Source organism: Eschrichtius robustus, chromosome 4, assembly GCF_028021215.1.
Source record: "Eschrichtius robustus isolate mEscRob2 chromosome 4, mEscRob2.pri, whole genome shotgun sequence".
NCBI classification, from domain to species: Eukaryota; Metazoa; Chordata; class Mammalia; order Artiodactyla; family Eschrichtiidae; genus Eschrichtius; species Eschrichtius robustus.
This window is the reverse complement of record NC_090827.1, coordinates 150,906,596-150,927,896: the sequence shown is the minus strand read 5'-3', so window position 1 is coordinate 150,927,896 and position 21,301 is coordinate 150,906,596. Positions and strand designations below refer to the sequence as shown.

At 47.2% G+C, this 21,301-nt stretch overlaps 1 protein-coding gene across 3 annotated transcripts in view; it reads left to right on the top strand.

Moving 5' to 3' along the window:
• The window catches only part of FAM193A (family with sequence similarity 193 member A), a 172,788-nt gene that overhangs the window by 110,200 nt on the left and 41,287 nt on the right, over nucleotides 1–21,301 (top strand). For all 3 annotated transcript variants that reach the window (XM_068543553.1, XM_068543552.1, XM_068543554.1), the window contains 6 exons: nucleotides 1,688–1,835; nucleotides 12,106–12,183; nucleotides 13,775–13,887; nucleotides 14,022–14,264; nucleotides 16,615–16,768; nucleotides 16,884–17,063. In XM_068543553.1, the coding sequence (XP_068399654.1) occupies nucleotides 1,688–1,835; nucleotides 12,106–12,183; nucleotides 13,775–13,887; nucleotides 14,022–14,264; nucleotides 16,615–16,768; nucleotides 16,884–17,063 (916 nt within the window). The remainder of the gene's footprint in view (nucleotides 1–1,687; nucleotides 1,836–12,105; nucleotides 12,184–13,774; nucleotides 13,888–14,021; nucleotides 14,265–16,614; nucleotides 16,769–16,883; nucleotides 17,064–21,301) is intronic.

Genomic DNA, 21,301 nt, shown 5'->3' with positions numbered 1-21,301 from the left:
ACAGCTTGTGCTCTGAGTGCCCCACCACAGAAGTCCCAGGACCCCCGGCTGCTTTGCCCTCCACTGGCTCTAAGTAGAGTCTGTGGTGTAGGACAGGAGGAGAGCGGTTCTCACCTCGGGCAGGAGCGGGAGGAGAGCACGAGTTCCCTCAGCCTCCATCCCAGTCTTCTGGGTGGCCTTACGGGGAAGGTGGGGTTTGCATGAAGAGGGGAAATCAGTTTGTGAGGAGCAGGGTTGCAGAGGCAGGGGTTGAGGAGAAGACCGCTGCCTCGTGGGCTGCCGTGCTCTCAGGCCTGGGGGCGCCCACGTGCTGTGTGGAGCCAGGGGGGCCTCGGAGAGGCACTGGATTCTGGGTCTTGAGGACTTTTGTTTCCTGGGGACAGCCCCGGTGTTTGAGCCAGCCCCATCACCGCGTGGGTCGCGTCGTTCCCTTTCCTGGCTCTGGGCTTTCCTGCACAGCTTTTCAGTGACCCTGTTTTCTGCGTGCTCCCTCCTTGAAGTGATGGAGCCGTTGTAGACGGCTTCAGCAAATATGAGTCCACTCGCACGACGTGCGTCTTCATGCGGTGGTCACCAGGGTGGAAAGGGAGGTGTCTGCACCCATGGAAAAGTTCTTGTTTTTAAAATCACTATTGTTTATTTTCATTATAAAATTATTAGATTGTCATTGCAATAAAATTCTGAAAGCAAAGGAAACCCTGAAGAGAGGTGGGTACCATAAACACAACTGGGTGCTGCTTCCAGATTTTTTCCAGTGTCCACGCCTCCCACACATGTGCATCTTTACACATGATGACGTAGTCCTTTCTTCACTTAACATGGGAGCATCTCCATTTCAAAACATACGTCTGTAAGTGCATGTGTGTCTGAGTCTGAGTGTGAACAAGCAGGTGTGACGTAGTCTGTAGTGAGAAGCTTGTCTGGGGTGGTATCACCGATCCCAGTGGGTAACTTCCAGCTCTTTCGTGTGAACAGCAGTGATTACTAAGCCTGCACATCATCTTTGTGCTCCTGAGCGATTGTAAATGTTGCCTTTGATTTTGAAATTCTTTGTTATGAGGTCTTTATCACCGTTGCTTTGGTTCAGATGTTGACATGTTTAGGTATTGGGAAAAGGAACGGTGTCTGAAGATAAGCTGCCTGTGAGCCTGCACCCCTCCCCCACTCTCCCGCTTCTCCTCTCCCGTGCCACCCTCCTCTTGAGAAGCCCAGGTGTTTACCTCTATTTGTGTCTTTTGTTTTCTGTTTATTTTCTCATCTGCCATCTTACCATCTTTCTTAACAAGATACACAGAGTAAATGAAACTATAACTATATTTTTTATTGAACCGAATTTCCTGTTTTGCTTGATTTGCAAACCAGGTCCGAATTTTGTATTTCTCAGTGAATGTTTTGTTCTCTCTGGGTCAGTGAATCTCAGTAGGGAAAAACAGTTTACGACCCCACATCTAGTGAACTGAATCTCTGGGCCTTAGTCTTCTTAGAACAGCGTTACTCACCACTCATTTTTTTCTTAGGAGCTGTTGCTTCCTGGAGCTGCTTCTCTAGGCCAGACTCTGTCGTGGGTGCCTGGGCTCTGTGCTTAACTCATCCCGCACAGCAGCCTCGTGGGGTGTGTGGTGGTGTCCCACTTGCCACCTCGGGAGGGGAGATGATGGCCAGAGTGCTGAAAGGCCTCTCTCCCCAGGCTGGGGACCACGACGCATGACACCTGCAACGAGGACACGTACAGCACCCTGCTGCAGCGGTACCAGCGCTCCGAGGAGGAGCTCCGCGGGGTGGCCGAGGAGTGGCTGGAGTGCCAGAAGAGGATCGACGCCTACGTGGACGAGCAGGTGGGTGCGCGCCGCCGGGACGGCCGCGAGGAGCCCGCCGCGAGGGGCCGTGTGCCCAGGGGAGGCGTGCGAGCGGGGGCTCCCAGCTGCTGCTGCGCCGGAGGGGACGCCCAGCCACGCCCGCGGGGTCAGCTGCCGGTCAGGTCCCTGCTGGCCTGGGTGCAGCCACGGTCACGGGCACAGGCTGCTGCCCAGACTCGGTGCTGCCGGCGGGGGCCTCTGAGGCCTTTGGAAATGGCTGAGCCTTGTCGTGTCAGGACCCGTTTGCTGAACACTGGCCACACGTGAGCGTCACAGCCCATTCTCCACCCGTCCCTAAGCGTATCGAGCGGGAGCGCAGACACGAACACACAGGGCTGTGCTGGGCAGGCGGTCTGCAGGGCTGGAGGAGGGTGGAAGGCAGGCGCTGCTGTGGGGATGGGGCCTGCGGGCAGGGCTTCCAGCCGGCGTCCCGGCCAGCCAGCCCGCCTTTCTAAAACCCCCAGGAGGGTTGGGCAGGGGAGGCGTTCAGCGTGCATCTTCTCCAGGGTAGCGCAGGGTGTGAGGAGTAATAAGGAAACAGTGACAGAGCTCTGTGTTGTACTTTTGAGGCTGTAGGAAAACAGAACCTTGGTTCTGGCGTAAGGCGGGTGGTGGTGCAGTGTCTGCCTGGGATCCTGGGTGCCGCCTGGCCGCTGGCTGTGACGCTTCGTCTCGGCGTTGCCATCTGAGCGTGGTGAGGGATTGGGAAGAAGGAAGGGACTGGCGTGTGCCCACGTCACTGTTCGTTCCAGCCTCGCTCCGTGTTTTGTGTGGCAGTTCTCCCTCTGCAGCCTCAGGGACCGTTACTGTAAGTAGTCTCTCATTCAGAACCTCGGAGAACGGTTCTGACCGTATTCTCCCGCGTGATGCTGGCTTTCCCCTCTGTCGGGTGCGCCTTGGTAACGTGACACAACTCAGCGCTGTTGAGCTGAGCTCGTCTGGGCAGGTGGCTCCGCCGGCGCCGTGCGCTTGGCCTCTTCCACAGTTGCTGCGTGTGTAGCACGTGGCCTCGGGAGCCACTCTGTACCTGGCACACGCTCCCCGCTGTCCCGGGGTCCCCGGGGCACTCGTATTCTCCAGCCGTGGCTCGTCGCTGACCACTGACGCCTCAGCTTCGGCCGCTGTGGGGGCAGGGCTGGCCCCAGGTTGCTTGACTGGCCTGAGTTTGGCAAATGTTGGCACGGGGTCAGGTAGCCGTGACCCCGGCTGCCTTCCAGCTGCCGTTCCTGTGCATCCTGCACCTGGACCTGCAGCCAGCTCGTCCCCTGCGGCCTTGTGCGGCCAGGCAGCCGGCAGCTGAGTCACTCAGAGGCAGAGGAGCGGACAGCTCCCTCCCCTCTGCTGCCTGCACGCGCACCGGCCCGTTTTCAGGAGTTTGCTGTCCGGGTAGTGGAGGGAACAGGAGCCCGGAGGGGAGACTGGTGCGTGGGGACAGGGGCTGTTGCCTGTTCCTTGGGGTGCTCTGGACTCAGGTCCTGCGGAGGACCCGGAGGGGCGTTTGGCGCCAGGCCCTGCCCGGATTGGTTGTGAGCCTCGTTCAAGCCTTTCCCCTCCCTGGGCCTTAGTCTCCCACTTGTGAAAGGACAGGATCAGATTAGGTGACATTTTGATTTTGTTTGAGCCTTTGTATTATATAATTCTGAATCAGTTTTGTGTGTATGTGGTTACTAAAAAGCAGGACTGCAGTAAATAGTCCCTTGTGTTCTGAATTGAGCTGCACCGAGCCGGTTACTGGGTTACCCTTAGAGGAAACCCCGTGTCAGTTAAGTGAGGTGGTTTATCCAGAGTGCAAAGGAGGGGGGAGAATTGGGAGCCCTGGTTTCCCGGGACATTGGGGCATCAATTCTCTGTGAAGGAGGGACCTTCAGAAAAAAATCAAAGACTAGACGCCAGCCTTTCCCTGGCTAAGCTCTTGTCGTCGGGGCCCAGGCTGATGATAGAAGAAATTTGATGAGGCATTCTTGCTGTAAAAGAATGAGCGATGTGCGAAGGCTTCTCAGGGAGAGAGACGTGTGAGAAACAGGAGCTGGTCTGGGCTGCTTTGTGGGAACCCGCGAGGTTACGCCACCTGCTAAGTCTCTGTCCTGCCAGCTCAGCTTACAGGAAGGGAGGACTGCATTAGGTCACGGAACCCCTGTCCCCAACATTAGGCTGAGGAAAACACCCCCATCCAGCCGGCTGAGGATGCGTCTGCCCTCACCAGGGGTGCTGCTTCCACTGCCCTTGGTTTGTCTTCAGGGTCCCTGGACTAGGAGACGAGGGGGGCACCGTCTGTGTGGACACCCTAGAGCCTCCCACGCCGTGTGCCGTGTCCCCTGAGAACCTCCTGGGTCCACGTGGACGCTGAACTGCTGCAAGGACAACAGCAGACAGTCCGTCCAGACGGCGCCCCCGGCAGTGTTTGCTGTGGGCCTGGCCGGCGACACTGGCAGCTCTGCCTTGGGCCCCTCTGCCACCCCGTTAGTATCTACAGTAGTAGCAGACGTGTAGAGAGAAGCTGGGTCCTGGCGAATCAACTGGAGGGCGGATCAGATGCTGAAAGATTGATGGGCAGCAGTAAACAGACTGTCACTTGGAAGCCTGTGCTGGGGAGGGTCCTAGACAGAGTTCTGGAGTCCAGATGTGAGGGGTGCGCTGCCTGTCCTCAAGGCGTCTCCGAACAGGCCAGACCCCAACAGGAAATGGCGGTGCAGCCTCAGGAACTTGGGGCAGCCCCTGTCCTCAGTGCTGTGAGGAGGTCTGGAGAGAGAGGCCTCCAGCCCAGCGATTGAAGTCTGACCCCAGGGAGAAGCACAGGAAGACAGAGCTGCCCCCTCCCTGTTAGAGGAGACGTGCAGAAGTGAAATGACAGCAGTCTTTTTTTTTTTTTTTTTTTTTTTATTTAAGTATTTGTTTATTTATTTATTTATGGCTGTGTTGGGTCTTCGTTTCTGTGCGAGGGCTTTCTCCAGTTGTGGCGAGCGGGGGCCACTCTTCATCGCGGTGCGCGGGCCTCTCACTATCGCGGCCTCTCTTGTTGTGGAGCACAGGCTCCAGACGCGCAGGCTCAGTAGTTGCGGCTCACGGGCCCAGCCGCTCCGCGGCACGTGGGATCTTCCCAGACCAGGGCTCGAACCCGTGTCCCCTGCATTGGCAGGCAGATTCTCAACCACTGCACCACCAGGGAAGCCCAGTCTCTTTTTTTTTAATTATTTATTTTAATATTTATTTATTTGGCTGCACTGGGTCTTAGTTGCGGCAGGCGGGCTCCTTAGTTGCGGCTCTCTGGCTCCTTAGTTGTGGTATGTGGGCTCCTTAGTTGTGGCATGCGAACTCTTAGTTGCGGCATGCACGTGGGATCATCTAGTTCCCTGACCAGGGGTCGAACCCGGGCCCCCTGCATTGGGAGCGTGGAGTCTTAACCACTGCACCACCAGGGGAGTCCCGACATCGGAATCTTAGATGTGGCTGGACTAGGTGACCTGTGAGGTCCCCTGCATCTCTGGCCTTGACAGTGGGGCTTGTTGAACTTTGTGTTTGATGCTGAGCGCTACTCGGGGAGTTTGCAGAGTTCCATAGTGGGGCAGTGGGGAGACGCTCGTTCATGAGTACAAGTGCAAACGAAGGCCTGCGGGCACGTAAGCAGTGCTGGTCCTCGTGTCGAGCAGGGGGCTTGCCGTCTGTCGCAGAGGAGCCTTCAGTCTGGAGTTTATCTGAAGGGGCTTCCACTGCAGCTGGCGGTTCCTTCTGCAGAGATTGGTGCCATCCACTAGAGTGGGGGGTCTAATTTATCCCTGACTTTTCCATCATGTTTTGTCAGTGTAAGCTTCTGATGGTATCAGTAACTTGTGATCTTATTTAGATGATTTCAGAAAAACGGTGTAACTAAAATGATAATTCAGGTGAAGAGAAAGAAGATAAATGATGACTTACTGTGCAGTGTGCTAAGCACTGTGCTGAGCGATAATCTCCTTGCTGCTAGGAATATAATATATTAGGAATATAATACACAGTAGTATCACCGCTGTCCTGATAAAAATGGGGTGTGTGCCAAAATAACAATATACACGTTTTTTCTAAAAGGAAAATACAGTCTTAAAAAGTAAAACTGAAAGTGAATTTATTTCTTTAAAAATACTTGTTCTTATAGCTATAAATGTTTACATTAAAAAAGAAAGATCTCGAATCAACAACCTAAGTTTGCAGCTTGTAGAAAGAAAAAAAAGATAAACTAAATCCAAAGCTAGCAGAAGGAAGGAAATAATAAAGATTAGAGCAGAGGTAAACAAAGACAGAGAATAGAAAAACAGTAGAGAGAATCAGTGAAACCAGAAGTTGGTTCTTCAAGAAGAACAGCAAAATTGACAGACCTTTAGCTTATGGACCAAGAGAAAAAGAAAAAAGACTGAAATTACTAAAATCGGAAATGAAGTAGGGACATTACTACCAGTCCTACAGAAATGAAAAGAATTACCAGAGAGTACTGTGAACCATTGTACACCAACAAATTGGATAACCTAGGTGAAATGGACAAATTCCTAGAAACAAAGAACCAACCAAGACTAAATCATGAAGAAATAGAAAATCTGAATAGACTTATAACTAGTAAGGAGATTGAATTAGTAATCAAAAATCTCCCAACAAAGAAAAGTTCAGGACCCAGTGGCTTCAAAGGTGAATTCTAGCAAACATTTAAAGAAGAATTAATACCCATCCTTCTCAGACTTTTCCAGAAAACTGAAGGGGAGGGAACACTTTCTAACTCATTCTGTGAGGCCAGCGTAAGTCTGATACCAAAGCCAGACAAAGACACTACGAGGAAAGAAAACTACGGACCAGCATCCTTTATGAATGTTGATGCAGAAATCCTTAACAAAATACTAGCAAACAGAATTCAGCATATTTAAAGGATTATACACCATGATCAAGTAGGATTTATTCCTGGAATGCAAAGATGTTTCAAGGTATGAAAATTGATTAATATGACATACCAAATCAACAAGGAAAAACCACATGATCATCTCAGTTGATGCAGCAAAAGCATTTGACAAAATTCACCGTCGTTCATGATTAAGAACACTCAACAAAATGGGAATAGAAGGAAACTACCTCCATATAATAAAAGCCACAAATATAAAAAACCTATAGCAAACATCATCCTCAATAATGAAAGATTAAAGTCCAAAAGGGAGGGGATATCTGTATATGTATGGCTGATTCATTTTGTTGTGCAGTGGAGGCTAACACAACATTGTAAAGCAACCATATCCAATAAAAATTAATTTTAAAAGAAATGAAAGATTGAAAGAAAGCCTTTAATCCTCTGAGATCAGGAACAAGGCAAGGATGCTTGCTTTCACCACTTCTATTCAACATAGTACTAGAAAATCTAGCCACAACAGCTAGGCAAGTAAAAGAAATAAAAAGCATTTAAATTGGAAAGGAAGAGTAAAACGATCCCTGCAAATGATGTGATCTTATATGTAGACAATCCTAACGACTCTGCAAAAAAAAACTGTTAGAATTTAAAAACTGTAAGTGAATTCAGCAAAGTAGCAGGATACAGAGTGCACACACAAAAATTAGTTGCATTTGTACATACAAACAATGAACAATCTGAAAAGGAAATTATGAAAACAGTTTTATTTACAATGGCATTGAAAAGAGTAAAATACTTAGGAATTAACTTACTCAAGGAGGTGGAAGACTTGTACAATGAGAACTACAAAACATTGCTGAAAGAAAATAAAGAGGGCATAAATAAATGGAAACACATTCCTGTGTTCCTGGATCGGACAACTTAATATTGTTGAAATGTCAGTAGTACCCAAAGTGGTCTACACATTCAGTGCAATCTCTGTCAAAATCCCAATGATGTTTTTTGCAGAATAGAAAAACCCATCCTAAAATTCATATGGAATCTCAAGGAACTCAGAATAGCCAGAACAATCTTGGGGGAAAAAAGAACAAAACTGGAGGACTCACACTTTTGATTTGAAAACTTACTACAAAGCCATAGTGATCAAAGCGGTGTGGTATTGGCATAAAGACAGACATATAGACCAGTGGATACAGTAGAAAGCCCAGAAACAAACCCTTGCGTATATGGTCAGGTGATTTTTGACAAGGGTGCCAAGACCCTTCGATGTGGAGAAGACAGTCTTTTCAACAAATGGTGCTGGGAAAATTGGGTATCCACCTGCAAAAGAATGAAGTTGTACCCTTATCTAATACCATATGGAAAAGGTAACTCAAAGTGAATCAAGGACCTAGGTGGAAGACCTAAAAACGTGGAAGAACCTTAAACACATTACTCTAAGTGAAATAAGCCAGACACACAAAAAGACATCCTGTCTGATCCCACTCACCTGAGGTCCCTAGAGTAGGCAAATCCATAGAGACAGAGAGTAGAAGGGTGGGTGCCGGGGGCCAGGGGAGGCGGGCGGTTATTGTTTAATGGGGACTGCGTTTCAGTTTTGCAAGATGAAGAGAGATGGGGATACCACTGAAATGGTTCAGATGGTTTATTTTATGTTACACGTATTTTACAAGGAAAAAAAAAAAAGCATTCTCTTGTCTTCTTACAGTGGAAAACCATCCTCTTTCACTAAAGCAACCCAAAGGTGCATTCTTATTTTCATTCACCTGTCAAGGAACTACGATGCCATTAATACCAGTTATGGAAATCGAGCAATTTTAGTTGCATCCAGAGGGTACCAGTCATTCTAGAATCCTTGGAATGGATATCAGTCTCTTGTAATCAAGTAGCATTTTAGAAACTACATAGTAATGCAAGATTGCAAAATGTTGCACATCTGTAAAATAATTAGTATTCACAAATAAGTATGGCCATGGGGAGACAGTTGACAGCTTTGAAATCCGTTGTTCTTGTTTGCTTTTAAAAAATGTATCCTTTATTTGTTGTGTGACACATATATAAGCCTACAGGTACCCAAATGTTGCACAAAATTAATCCCAGAGGCTGCGAAGAGGAGGTCAAAGAGGAGGTTTCTGCTGATTATATTTATCAAACCGCTCTGTACTGACCTCTGTAATAAGATAAAGAAATGACTACTTTTTCTAATATGTAGCTCATTTTAAATCATTTTTAAAATTTGCAACAGTAATAGTTACTCACGAAAGAAAAATGTTTCTCCTGAAAACTGCAGACCCACGTTACCCAAAGGGAGAATTAGCACCAATACTGACTCTTCCCATCCAAAAATATGGCATGTATCTCTTTCTTTAGGTTGTCTTTTATAGCCTATATTATGGTTTTATAGTTTGTACATTTCTTACTGAATTTACACGTAGGTGTTTCACAGTTTTAGGGACTATCATGAGTAGCATCTTAAATGGTGGAATAAATTTTCTAAGGAGTTGTTGCTGGTCCTTACAGGAAAGCTGAGTTCTGCTTTGTGTCCAGTCATCTCACCGTGTTATCATCTCTCAAATAGTTCTGGAATTGATTGCTTTGAGTTTTCTAGGAGACCATGATATCGTTTACAAATAATAATAGTTTTGTCTTATCCTCTTTATTAGCATTTGAACTTTGTGTTTTGTTTTTTCCACTTCAGCTAGAATCTTCAGAGCGTCATGAGTAAGGGTGTTACTAGCAGCAGTTCCTGGCTTTTGTGGAACGCTTTGGAGGTTTCACATTAAGTCTGATGCTTGCTGTACAAATTTTTGATACTTTTTAGCAAATTAAAGAGCCCTTCCCTGGTGGCACAGTGGTTAAGTATCTGCCTGCCAATGCAGGGGACACAGGTTCAAGCCCCAGTCTGGGAAGATCCCACATGCCACGGAGCAACTAAGCCCGTGCTCCACAACTGCTGAGCCCATGTGCCACAACTACTGAAGCCCATGCGCCTAGAGCCCATGTTCTGCAACAAGAGAAGCCTCCACAATGAGAGGTCTGCGCTCCGCAATGAAGAGTAACCCCCGCTTGCTGTAACTAGGAAAGCCTGTGTGCAGCAGTGAAGACCCAACGCAGCTAAAAATAAATAACTTAAATAAATTTAAAAAAAAATTTTTTTTTAAAGCAGGAATAGACATTAAATTTGTATGTTTTTTCTCTTTTTATGTGTTTTTGTATGAATTAGATTAGGCTTCCTAATTTTGAGACATCCTTGCATTCCTGGAATTAAACCCTACTAGATTATAATATATTATTCTTTAATCCATTATTAGGTATTTTATTTAGGATTTTTATATCTGTATTCTGAGGTATTACTGAGTTTTCATCTTTGAGGTCTTGTTTGTTTTGTATAAAGGATAATTATGCTAATCTCATAGAATGAATTGAGAACTTTCCATGTTTTCCCAGTTTTTAGGAATAGTTCAACTTTCCTGTTCTACAAAGGGTTTTTGCATAGACCCCACCATGAAACTTTGGGGCCTGGTTCATTTTTGCAGGGGAAGGAACAAGGACTCAGTAGTATCTTTTACTGCCTTTTCAGTAAACATTGTGTTCATGAACTTACTTGGGGTTTTCTACTTCTTAAGTGAGTTTTACAAATTGATATTTGCCTGGGAAGTTATCCACATCATTCATATAAAGGGGTGGGCTTAAGCTTGTGCTTACAGGGCAGCTGATGCAAATGGGTGCATGATGGCTACCGGAGAATTCCCCTGCCCCTAACTTCACACTGTAGTGAGAGAGCACTTGCTCCCCTCAGAGGAGGCCGGCCAGTGCTCCTGGTGTCCCAGCTGTGCCCACAGCCTGCCCTCGGAGCTGTCCAGCTGTCGAGAGAGGCCAGAAGTCTAGATTGTTAGGTGAAATCTCAAAAGCTTTTTCATGTTGGCTCAGCTTGTAAAACACATTGTGCAGGGCCAACAAGATAGCCGTGAGCCACCTGTTTGCAGCTATTCTTCAGATATGAAAGGCATAAATTGTACAGATGTTTTCTCTTGTGGTTTTAGAAAATCTTTGTATGTGTCCGTGTCCTTTCCCACTCCTGCTATTTTTGTTGTTCCTTTCCTTCCCTTGTTCGGCCTGGGAGGAAGTTCAGAGAACCAACTTTTGGGTTTATTGATCACGTTTACTTCTTGGTTTTCCAAATTTCAGCTTTTACCTTTAATTCCTTACTAGTTGATTTCTTGTTTCATTTTGTTTGGGCTTCTTACATTGAACGCATACTTTTCAGGCTTTTTTTGTTGTTGTTCTATTCTCTCATAAATGCCACTAAACTATACATTTTCTTCTACATCTTGGGCTCATCTTATACAATTTGATTTGTGGGACTTTCCTTGTCAATTATTTCTAAACAGACTGTAATTTCAACTTTGGTTTCTTCTCTAATACTTTTAAACTATTAAAAATTTTTAAGTGCATGAATTTGATTTTATTAAGTTACTCTTGTTTTATTTTGGAGGGTTTAACGGGCAGTTTTTGTTTGTTTGTTTTAATTTGAAGATCTAATAGGCCATTTATTAGGTGGTTCATGAATCCAGCAGCATCCCGTCTAGCAGCTGGGAGGGCGCTCCCGGTTGGTAGTGTTCTCTTCCCTGTAGGAAACTGAATATATGCCCCCTTCCTTTTTTTTTTCTTCTAATAATTTTGAAGATATGTATCCCATATCCTTTCAGTGGTTAATTTACAAGAATACATTTATATAAACACCAAGATTTAATCATTTCATAGCCTCGTCCTTCAAATAAGGCAGTGCCTTGAGCCCATTCTTAATTCCCTGTTCCCCTCAGTTTCTTTTTAGTTGTGGTAAAATCTACATTACTCAAAATTTACCACCGTAACCATTTCTGAGTCTACAGTTCATTCGTACTGAGTGCGCTCACATTGCTGTGACCGTCACCGCTGTTCAGCTCCAGAACTCTCTCATCTTCACAAGCTGAAGCTCGTGCTTAAACAGCGGCCCCCGCCCCCTCCCCCCGCAGCCCCTGGTGCCTGCTGTGGCACTCAGGATGACGTCCCCGAGGCTCACACTTTACGTGCAGGGCCCCTCGTGGTGGTTCAGTGAACTGTGACTGTCCACTCACCGCATTGACAGATCCACCTCTGATATGTTAATTTCTCTTTAAAATCTGAACTCCTCGCTGTGTTTTTCATGCAAGAAAAGTATTTGCGATGATTTTGAGCGAGTCATGTGAGGCGCTGAGATCGAGTATCAGGTAGCGTTTCTGTAGTGCTGCAGCTTCTGTCTGCAGACGCGGTCTCTCGTATATATCACTTTAAAAATCTCCCCTTGAAAATGTCCAGGGTAGCTCTTGCTGGTACTAAGACTTTTTGTTTTTTACATCCCCCATGAATTAGATGACGATGAAAACGAAACAACGCATGCTAACAGAAGACTGGGAGCTTTTTAAGCAAAGGCGCTTCGTGGAAGAGCAGGTGAGGCTGTGGGCCGGAGGGGCGGCTCACGGGAGTGGGAACTGCTCTCTGCGGGTGGGCGGCTCCCAGAGGCCAGCGCTTCAGCACCTCCCTGCGTCTTCTGCCCGCTGCTAATGGCAGTGGTGTAAACTGGCTTTCCTTCCGACTTCCTTCCTCCTGTATCCCTCAGGGGACACCCGCGTTTACAGAGCCGCCCGCTCGGGCCACAGCCACCCCTGAGTCCCCACGGACTCCTCCTAGGCGGGTGGCGTGTCCCCGGTTTACTCGCCAGGGTGCATACAGTGAAGTCGCAGGGCTGGGACTTGGTGCGCTCCGCGTGTGCCAGGGGCCGTGCCTTCGTCGTGGCTGCTGGCGGCCCCGGCGCACCCCTTCCTCCAGCGGCTCTTCCCCCCACCCCTCTGCCTGCCGCTTTGGCAGAACTCCCGGGGGCTGCGGTGTGGCGGTCTCAGGGCATTGGACTTCATTGGGAAACTTGCTTCCCGTGCACGTGCCGGCTTCTCTCCCAGTTAGTCTCCCTTGCCGGGCGTGCTCCCTTGGCCTTCCCTAGGTGTCGGTGGCCCCAGCCTCGCCCGCACCCGTGGTCTTCTCTGGGCGCCACAGGTAGACAGAGGGCACCCCGTGCTCCGCTCGCTTACCGTGTGGCTTCTGTCCTGTCCCCTGGCTCTCCTGGCCACCACCCACCCCATTGCCCAGGCCGGTCCACAGGCTGCTTCTCTGAAATCCAGAGGCTCGCCCGCTCCAGTGGAAGTCTAGGTGCCGCTTCCTAGGTGGTTCCCGTGTCCACCCCTTCTCCCTGCTCCACCGGCGTCCTCTCCAGCTGGCCTTCCTCGCTGCTGCGTTCCTTCCCACCCGCCCACTGCCGTCTTTGTGCCGACTGTCCAGCTTCCATCGTGCCTCATAAACGTCTGTTTAACTCATGGGCGCCGGGTGCCACGGCTCTGTGTGCACAGGCCTGATGGCGGTGAGGCTGTTCCCCGAGACTCACTCCTGCTCAGCCCAGGCTCAGCAGCCGTCGAGAGTGTTGTGAGCGGACGCCCAGCTCAGCGCTCTTTGCGGGCCCGGAGGCCCTCCTTGCCTCTGACGGGATTGCCAGCACTGCGCCTGGGCCTTGCTGAGTCCGGGCACCTGCCGAGCAGCTTCCCCACCTCTCCAGCACGCTGAGCAGATCTCCCAGGGCACCTTGTGCATCACGGTTTTCAAGTTTGGTTTCTTGCCTGTCCCCTCTTCCAGAATCTAAGCTCCTTGAGGGCAGTGATTATCTCTACGTTCCTGGTACCTAGCAAGCACCAAGCTCATGGCAGATTCAGGGTAAAGGCTGGGTGTCTGCTGTGAGGGGCGCTGCAGCGTGTTTGCTGGTGAGGAAGCCTGTTAGGGGTTCCTGGTCCGTGGCCTGTGTCAGGGCCTCTCCCAGCCCCACAGCTATGTGCGTCACACATCTGCGGCCCCTTTTCCTGGCCCTGCCCCACCTTAGGAAGCTGTCGTCATTGGTTCTGAGTGTGACACACACTACCATAATTACTGGAAAATATAAGCTGTGTCATGGGGCGGCGCGTCTTGCAAAACTAACCCGTTGTCTCGTGGTTTCCTCCAGCTGACGAATAAGAAGACCGTCACTGGCGAGAACAGCTTCACGGACACCATGAGGCACGTGCTGTCGTCGCGACTGAGCATGCCCGACTGCCCCAACTGCAACTACAGGAGGAGGTGAGCCTGCGTGTGCGCGCAGCGGGCCTGCGGGACCCTCGCTGACCCCGCAGAGGGCCGGCACCGACCTCTAAAGAGCACGATCTGACCTCCTCTGTTGGCTGTCTCGGTAACTGTCCTTAATTCCCAATCAGATGTGCTTGCGACGACTGCAGCCTCTCGCACATCCTCACTTGTGGTATCATGGACCCCCCCGTCGCCGGCGACATCCACATTCACCAGCTGCCGCTCCAGGTGGACTCTGCTCCCGACTGCCTCTCTGAGATGCGCCCACCTAGCGTGTCATCGGCAAGCTCAGGGTCGGGTTCCAGCTCGCCCATTACAGTTCAGCAGCATCCCAGACTCATCCTCACAGACAACGGCTCTGCACCAACTTTGTAAGTCGTGACTTTGTCGTAAGGTTTCAGAAATTTAACTAATCCAATGATGAGAAATAGAGACAGTAATGTCTGCAGAAGTATGGATAGCATTATAGTGCTTTTCAAGAAAAAGGACCCTTCATTTTCCTAAAGAGCTTTTAAAACATGGAATCAGTAAGCCCAAACTTGGACACTGTTTCCTGACCTGCCTAAACGAAGGTGAATGAATAAATGCAGTAAGGCAAACACACACACACATGTTGGTCTGCAGGGTAGTGTCTCCCGGCACCGGCCCGGCCCGCGCTCGTCGCATCACGGGTGGCCAGCCCGCTGCTCCTTCCGCCGCCTCGTCAGCCCAGCGTCCGTGCTTGGTCCACGTCTTGCTAGGAACTCAGATGATCACTTTAGCAGGCGATTGAAAGGTTCTGTTCTCCGCGTCCCCACATTACCTAGAAGGGTGTTTTGCACAAGCGAGGTGGCTGTGCAGCTGTGGCCAGTTCACAGGGAGGGGAGGGGGCCCGTGTTTCTTCGGACTTGCGGCCGTGTCTCGTGTTGAGGCTACCTGCTCTAGCTTCTGGGCAGGCTGCACGCGGGTGTATGTTTTTATTTAAGAAATAAAACATGCCTTCTGCATGTCGCAGCATGTGTGGGTGCCGGGAGCCCTGCGGAGGTAACCGGCCCCCCGGCCATGGCTCCCAGTGGAGGGATGGTGCCCCGCATTTCTCAGACTTCTCGCTTCCCCCGTCTGGATTTCGCATGGTGACTCTGAGGCTTTCCTTCGGAGTCTTTCAATTCTCAATATGGGTTTGGTCTCAAACACGAAGTAATTGTAAAGGGCTTGGCCTGAACTCTGTGAGTCCTTTCACCGAACTCAAGGTGCTTCATAGCCGCAGAAGCCCTGTGCTCTCGGAGCCGGTGCAGAGTGTTGCGGGCTTCACAGCTAGCTGCCAGCTAGCTCATCACAGGAGCGTCCCGCAGTTCAGCGTGTGTAGTCAAATAAAAACTTACATTGGAAGAGTTCGCCCCGCTCCTGCGTCCTGGCAGCTGGCGCCAGCCGTGGCCTCCCACGCTGTGTTGAGTGGCAGAGCTGGGGCCACGCGCGGATGCGCTGGGCATCTGGCCGCCAGCACCTTGTGATCCGTGTCTTCCCGGGAGACACTGTGATCCGAGGACCTCCATGTGGCCGCTGGTTCGTGTTGTCTCTCGTGGTGCAGCTTCTAAGTTGGTGAAATAGAAGCGTGGCGGTTTAGTCGCTGGGCTGCAGTGCTGTCTGGAGTTCACGGGTTCTGGGGTCGCCTCCATCGCATGGCGCACGTGCTTCAGTTCCTTCATTCCTGCACCTTGGCTTCCTCCTCTGGGTCGTGGCGATGCTGACACCTCGGGAGCGGGTGTGGGTGCAGCCCAGGGCAAAGCCTGCTGCTGCCGCAGGTGCAGTGGGCCCCCGGGGGGCCCGCTGGGCACTGTCCGTGCTTGCTGTGACGAGCTCCGGATGACAGCACGTTGTAGCACGTCGACTCTTGTTTTCCTAAAAGTGGAAAAGAGCCTGAGTTTGGCAATTGTGGACACTCTTCCCTAAAGCCAGAAGGTCTCCAGTTCTTAGGATTGTTCCTTCTGGAGGCCATTGAGTGTTGAGGCTCAAGGCGGACGTGGTGGCATGTTTACGTGGACCCGTGGGGCGTCCATTTACAGTCATGCCTTGAACCATGCACGTTGAGCCAGGAACTCTGCGCCAGCTCTTTTCATGTACCAGAAAGTCATACGTTTTAAGTGGTCTTCATAGGCTCCAGCCTTGAAGTCTTCTTACTTTTTTTTGGTAGATATTGCATTTGCCCATCGCTTGGATGTCTTGCTAAAGCTGATAATTACGATTATGACTGGACTTGGGCACAGCTGGCCTTGTAGTGAAAAATCTTGTAGTATTTTGTCACATAAGTGCCTTTAATGTTTTGTTCAGCTGGCTGTGTCTGAAATTTTGGCGGTTATAAAAACAAAAGCTAAAGACCTACGGTTGTTCTCCGTACCCCTTTAGTTATAATCAAAAATTGTGTCTGCTTGGAAGTGGCAGAGAGAACAGTTGTACACCAGGGCACTTCAACGTGAATAGATGTGTATCATCAATTAATCTGGTTAAATTTTGTGGTTTCCTTAATGTTTCTCCTTTTGGAGTCTTGTTTTCCGTTCTTCCAAATAGCGCAAATGCTAATCTCCCAGGCACTTCCTCTTGCGTTCAGGTTACTAGGAGGTGCTGAGGAGCAGGCGTGGCGCTCAGCGTAGCACCCCTGTGAGCGAGAGCAGGGTCTGCTTGGCGGGCGGTGCGCTCGCCGTGCTCGCGGCCAGCGGCCTCGGGGTGACGTCTCTGCTTTCTCAGTTGTAGTGATGATGAAGATGTTGCACCGCTGTCAGCTAAATTTGCTGATATTTATCCGCTGAGTAACTATGATGATGCCGAGGTGGTGGCCAGCATGAATGGAATCCACGGTGAACTGAACGGTGGCGGGGAAAACATGGCCTTGAAGGATGAGGTATGGGCATGCGTCTTCATAGTGACAGTAAGTGACATCAGACGGTGTCTGGTGTTTCAGCTTCCTCCATTCTTCTGTTTCGAAAAAGTGTAAATTACAAGGGTTGTTTTTAAAGTCCCCTCAGGTAAGCAGTACCAGCAGTAGTTCTTCAGAGGCTGATGACGAGGAGGCAGACGGCGAAAGTAGTGGGGAGCCCCCGGGAGCCCCGAAGGAAGACACAGCTCTAGGAAACGGGAGCCCTGGGAAGGAGGAAAGTAAAGTGGACAGCCCACCCCCGTCTTACTCAACTCAGCAGGTATGATTTTATTTTTTCGAACTTTGTTTTGCCGGAGGTCTCTTTTCTGCCTCTAGTTTCTCTAAACATGAGCGTTATTGAATACAGAATTATTTTATTTCGAAAAACTTCTGAAGATTAGACCTGGAGAGAGTCGAGGCATACTTGCAAAATAAGCAAATGTGACTCGTACCCTCACTTTAATCTTGTTCCTCTTTCCTGAATCTGTAATCAACATTATCTTGATTTTGCGGCACCACAGAGTAGCTCCAGATATTTAAGTGTTGTGGAGGTTTTTTGTCTGGGAAGCAAGGGAAGGGCTTTTTTTTAATAAAATGAAAGAGTGGAATGTTAAAATTTCAGAAGAGGTTGGTTTTGTAAGGGAGCTTTTTTTTCCCCGATAGGTATCTGTTTTTCTGTTAACCAAAGGTGCGGGTACCTTACCAGGCTATTATTTTTTCTTAGAGACTCAGAGTTTTATAATAGACGCTCAAGCAGTTTTTAAATGAAAGGAAGAACAAATGAAGGTCTAGGCATTTTAATAGGTGGTGTAAATCTGCAGGAAAGGACACTAGAAGGTATTACTACCCTGCAAAGTCTCGCTCCCACCTCCTTCCTCATCTACCGGCTCCAGTGCCTGCTCACCCCCAGCCCCTAGTCCCAATACGTAACCAGTTTTACTTATTTAAAAATAGGTCCTTCCAGTGTTTATTTATGCAAATACAAACATTCTTCGCCTTTTCATGAAAAAGGCTTGTACTAATGCACACTCTGTTCTCTTTGCTGCCCAGCAATGTGTCCTGACCAGCTTCATCTGTACAGAGCTCACTTCCTCTTGCTCCGCTGCTGGTCTCTTTGTATTCCATCGTGTGGAAGTGTCATAGTTTTGTTTTGTTTTCCTTTTTAGTCCCTGCTGATGGACATTTGTGTTTGCTTCCGTTTGTTTTCCCATCATAAACTATTCAGTGAGTAACCTTACATATCTGACATTTTATACGTAGGCAGTTCTGTCCCTAGGAGCGGTCACCAGGGGTGGCTTTACCGGGTCAGAGCGTGATGCCCTCCACTACCCCTGGAAGAGTTTTGAACTCTTGCCAGTCTGATAGATGAGAAGTGGTAACCCCGTGAGGTTTCAGTTTTCATTCCATTTTTTATGGGCAAAGTTGAGCATTCTGTCATATATTTAAGGGCCGTTTGGGTTGCATTTCCTTCTCTATCTTGTTTTTGAGTTTAATAATTCTTTGTGGGGACTTCCCTGGTGGTCCAGTGGCTAAGACTCCGCACTCCCAATGCAGGGGGCCCAGGTTCGATCCCTGGTCGGGGAACTAGATCCTGCGTGCCTCAACTAAGTGTCCACACGCTGCAACTAAAGATCCCGCATACCGAAACGAAGATCCTGCATGCCACAACTAAGACCCAGCACCTCCAAATGAATAAATATTAAAAAAAAAAAAAATGAGTTCTTTATATATTGGTACAAGTCATTTATCAAGTATGTGATCTACAAATATTTTCTTTTGGTCTGTGGTGTGTCTTAGTTTTTTTATGGTGTTTTTTGAAAAGGAAAAGTTATTAATTTTCATGCATTCCAGTTTATAAATTTTTTCTTTTACGAATCATGCTTTTGAAGTCATATCCAAGAAAATTTTACCTAATACAAAACTCTCTTTTCCTCTATAATATTTATAATTTTAGCTCTTACTTAGGTCTGTGGTCCATTTGACTCAGTTTTGCTTATGGTCTGAGGTTAGGGTCCAAATTCATCTGTTTGCATATTTGGGTATCCAGTTGTCCCAGTACCATTTGTTGAAAGGGCCATCCTTTCCCCTGTTGAATTGCATTGGCTATTTGTTGCAAATCAATTGACTATAAATGTATGGGTTAATGTCTGTACTCAGTATCCTGTTCATTTGATCTCTGCGTCCTTAAACCCATATTCTACTTGACTGTTGCTTTATTGTAAGTTTGGAAATTGGGTAGGATCTGCCCTGCAGCTTGGTGGGCCTTTTTCAAAATTGTTTAGGCTTTTCAAAGTCCTTTGCATTTCCGTATACATTTTATTCTTTATTTTATTTATTATTATTATTATTTTATTATGTGTTTTTGTTTTTGTTTTTTGCCATACTGCATGGCTTGTGGGATCTTAGTTCCCCGACCAGGGATTGAACCTGGGCCGCCACAGTGAAAGCACCGAGTCCTAACCCCTGAACCACCAGGGAATTCCCCGTATACATTTTAGGAACAATTTGTTACCTTCTACAAAAAGACCTGCTTGGATTTTGATAGAGGTTGCATTGAATTCTTGAATATTTGATAGAATTCATCAGCAAAATCCTCTGGGCCTAATCTTTTATTTGTGGGATGATAAGGATCAATTTTGGGAAAATACAGTCTTAACAAAATTAAATCTGTCAGTCAGTGACCATGCTGTTTCCATTTATTTAGGTCATCTTTAATTTCTCTCAGCAGTTTTAAAAAATTTCTAGTCTGTGGTTCTCGAACATGTTTCTTAAATTTATTCTTAAGTATTAGATGTCTTTTGATTCTATAGTGAAGGTGTTTTCTAATTTCGATTTTCAATTGATTGTTGGTAATATATAGAAATACAATAGATTCTTATATATTGATCTTGAATTCTGCAGCTTTGCTAATAAACTTGTTCTAGAAGGGTTGATGTTTTGTGGTTTTGTTTTTGGGTTTTTTTTTTTTTTTTTGGGGTAGATTACTTTGGACTTTATACATGCAAGATCATGTTGTCTGTGAATAAACAGTTTTACTTCTTCCTTTCCAATCTGGATTCTTTTAATTCCCTACTCTTGCCTCATTGAGCTAGCTAGAACCTCCAGTACAGTGTTGAATAGAAGTGGTACAAGCAGATGTCTTTGCTTATTCCCAGTCTTAGGGGGAAAGCATTCAGTCTTTGACCAGTAAAGTATGATGCTAGCTGTAGGTTTTTCGTAGATGTCCTTTGTCAAGTTGAGGAAATTCTGTTCTACTCCTAGTTTCTTGAGAGTTGTATCATGAACATGCATTGGGTTTTCCAGGTGCCTTCTCTGCATCTGTTGAGACGTCCGTGTGGTTTTCATCCTTTATTCTGTTACCGTGGTGTATCTCATCAAGTGATTTTCGTATATTAAACCAACCTTGTGTTCCTGGGATAAATTCCACTTGCTCATGGCATATAGTCCCTTTTTCATATGTTGCTTTATTTGTTATTTTGTTAGGGTTTTTGCATCTGTGCTAATAAAAGATACTGGTCTATATTAAGTTGTCCATCCTTATGATGTCTTTGTCTGGCTTTGATATCAGGGTGATACCTGCCTCATAGAATGAGTTGGGAATTGTTTGTTCTGCCTATATTTTCTGAAGGAATTTGTCTAAGATTGAGGTTTCTTAAATATTTGATAGAATTCACAAGTGAAATCCCATGGGCCTGGTCTCTTTTTGTGGGAAATTTTGTAATTACTGATTCAAATTTTGTTTACTTACTACAGGTCTATTCAGATTTTCTGTTTCTTTTTGGGTTGAGTTTAATAACTTGTGTCTTTTTAGGAATTTATCCATTTCATCTAAGTTGTCTAATTTGATATGGTTGTTTATTATACTCTCTTTTAATTCTGTAGAGTCTGTAGTGATGTTAATTCCTGATTTGGGTAATTTTGTTTACTCCTTTTTAACCCCCTCAGTCAGTCTGGCTATAGGTTTTTCCATTTTTGTAAATAACCAATTTTTGGTTTTGTTACTTTTCTCTGTTTGTCTCTTTTCTCTTTCATTGATTTCTGTTCTGATCTCCATTATTTCTTTCTACGTTCTTTGGGTTTGGTTTGTTCTGTTTCTAGCTTGTTGAATCTAAAGCTTAGATTACTGATTTTAGAGCTTCCAAATTCATTGAGACTTGTTTTATGGCCTAACGTGGTCTATCCTAGAGGTGCACTTGAAAATAATTTGTATTCTGCCCCTATTAGGTGGAGCGTCCTGTAAATGAAAGTTTGGTCAAGTTGATTGATAACGTTAGTCAAGTCTTCTATATCCTTACTGATTTTCTATCTAGTTCTGAAAATTTTTGAGAGAGACATATTGAAGTCTTCAAGTGTACCTTTTGGGTGGTCTGTTCCTTTTTCAAATCTGCCAGTTTTTGATTCATGCATTTTGGGGCAGTGTTGTTGAATGTGTATCCATGTAATTATTGTTCTAGCTCTCTAATATATTGGCCCTTTTGTCATTATGAACTGTTTCCCTGCTACTTATCTTAGACTATT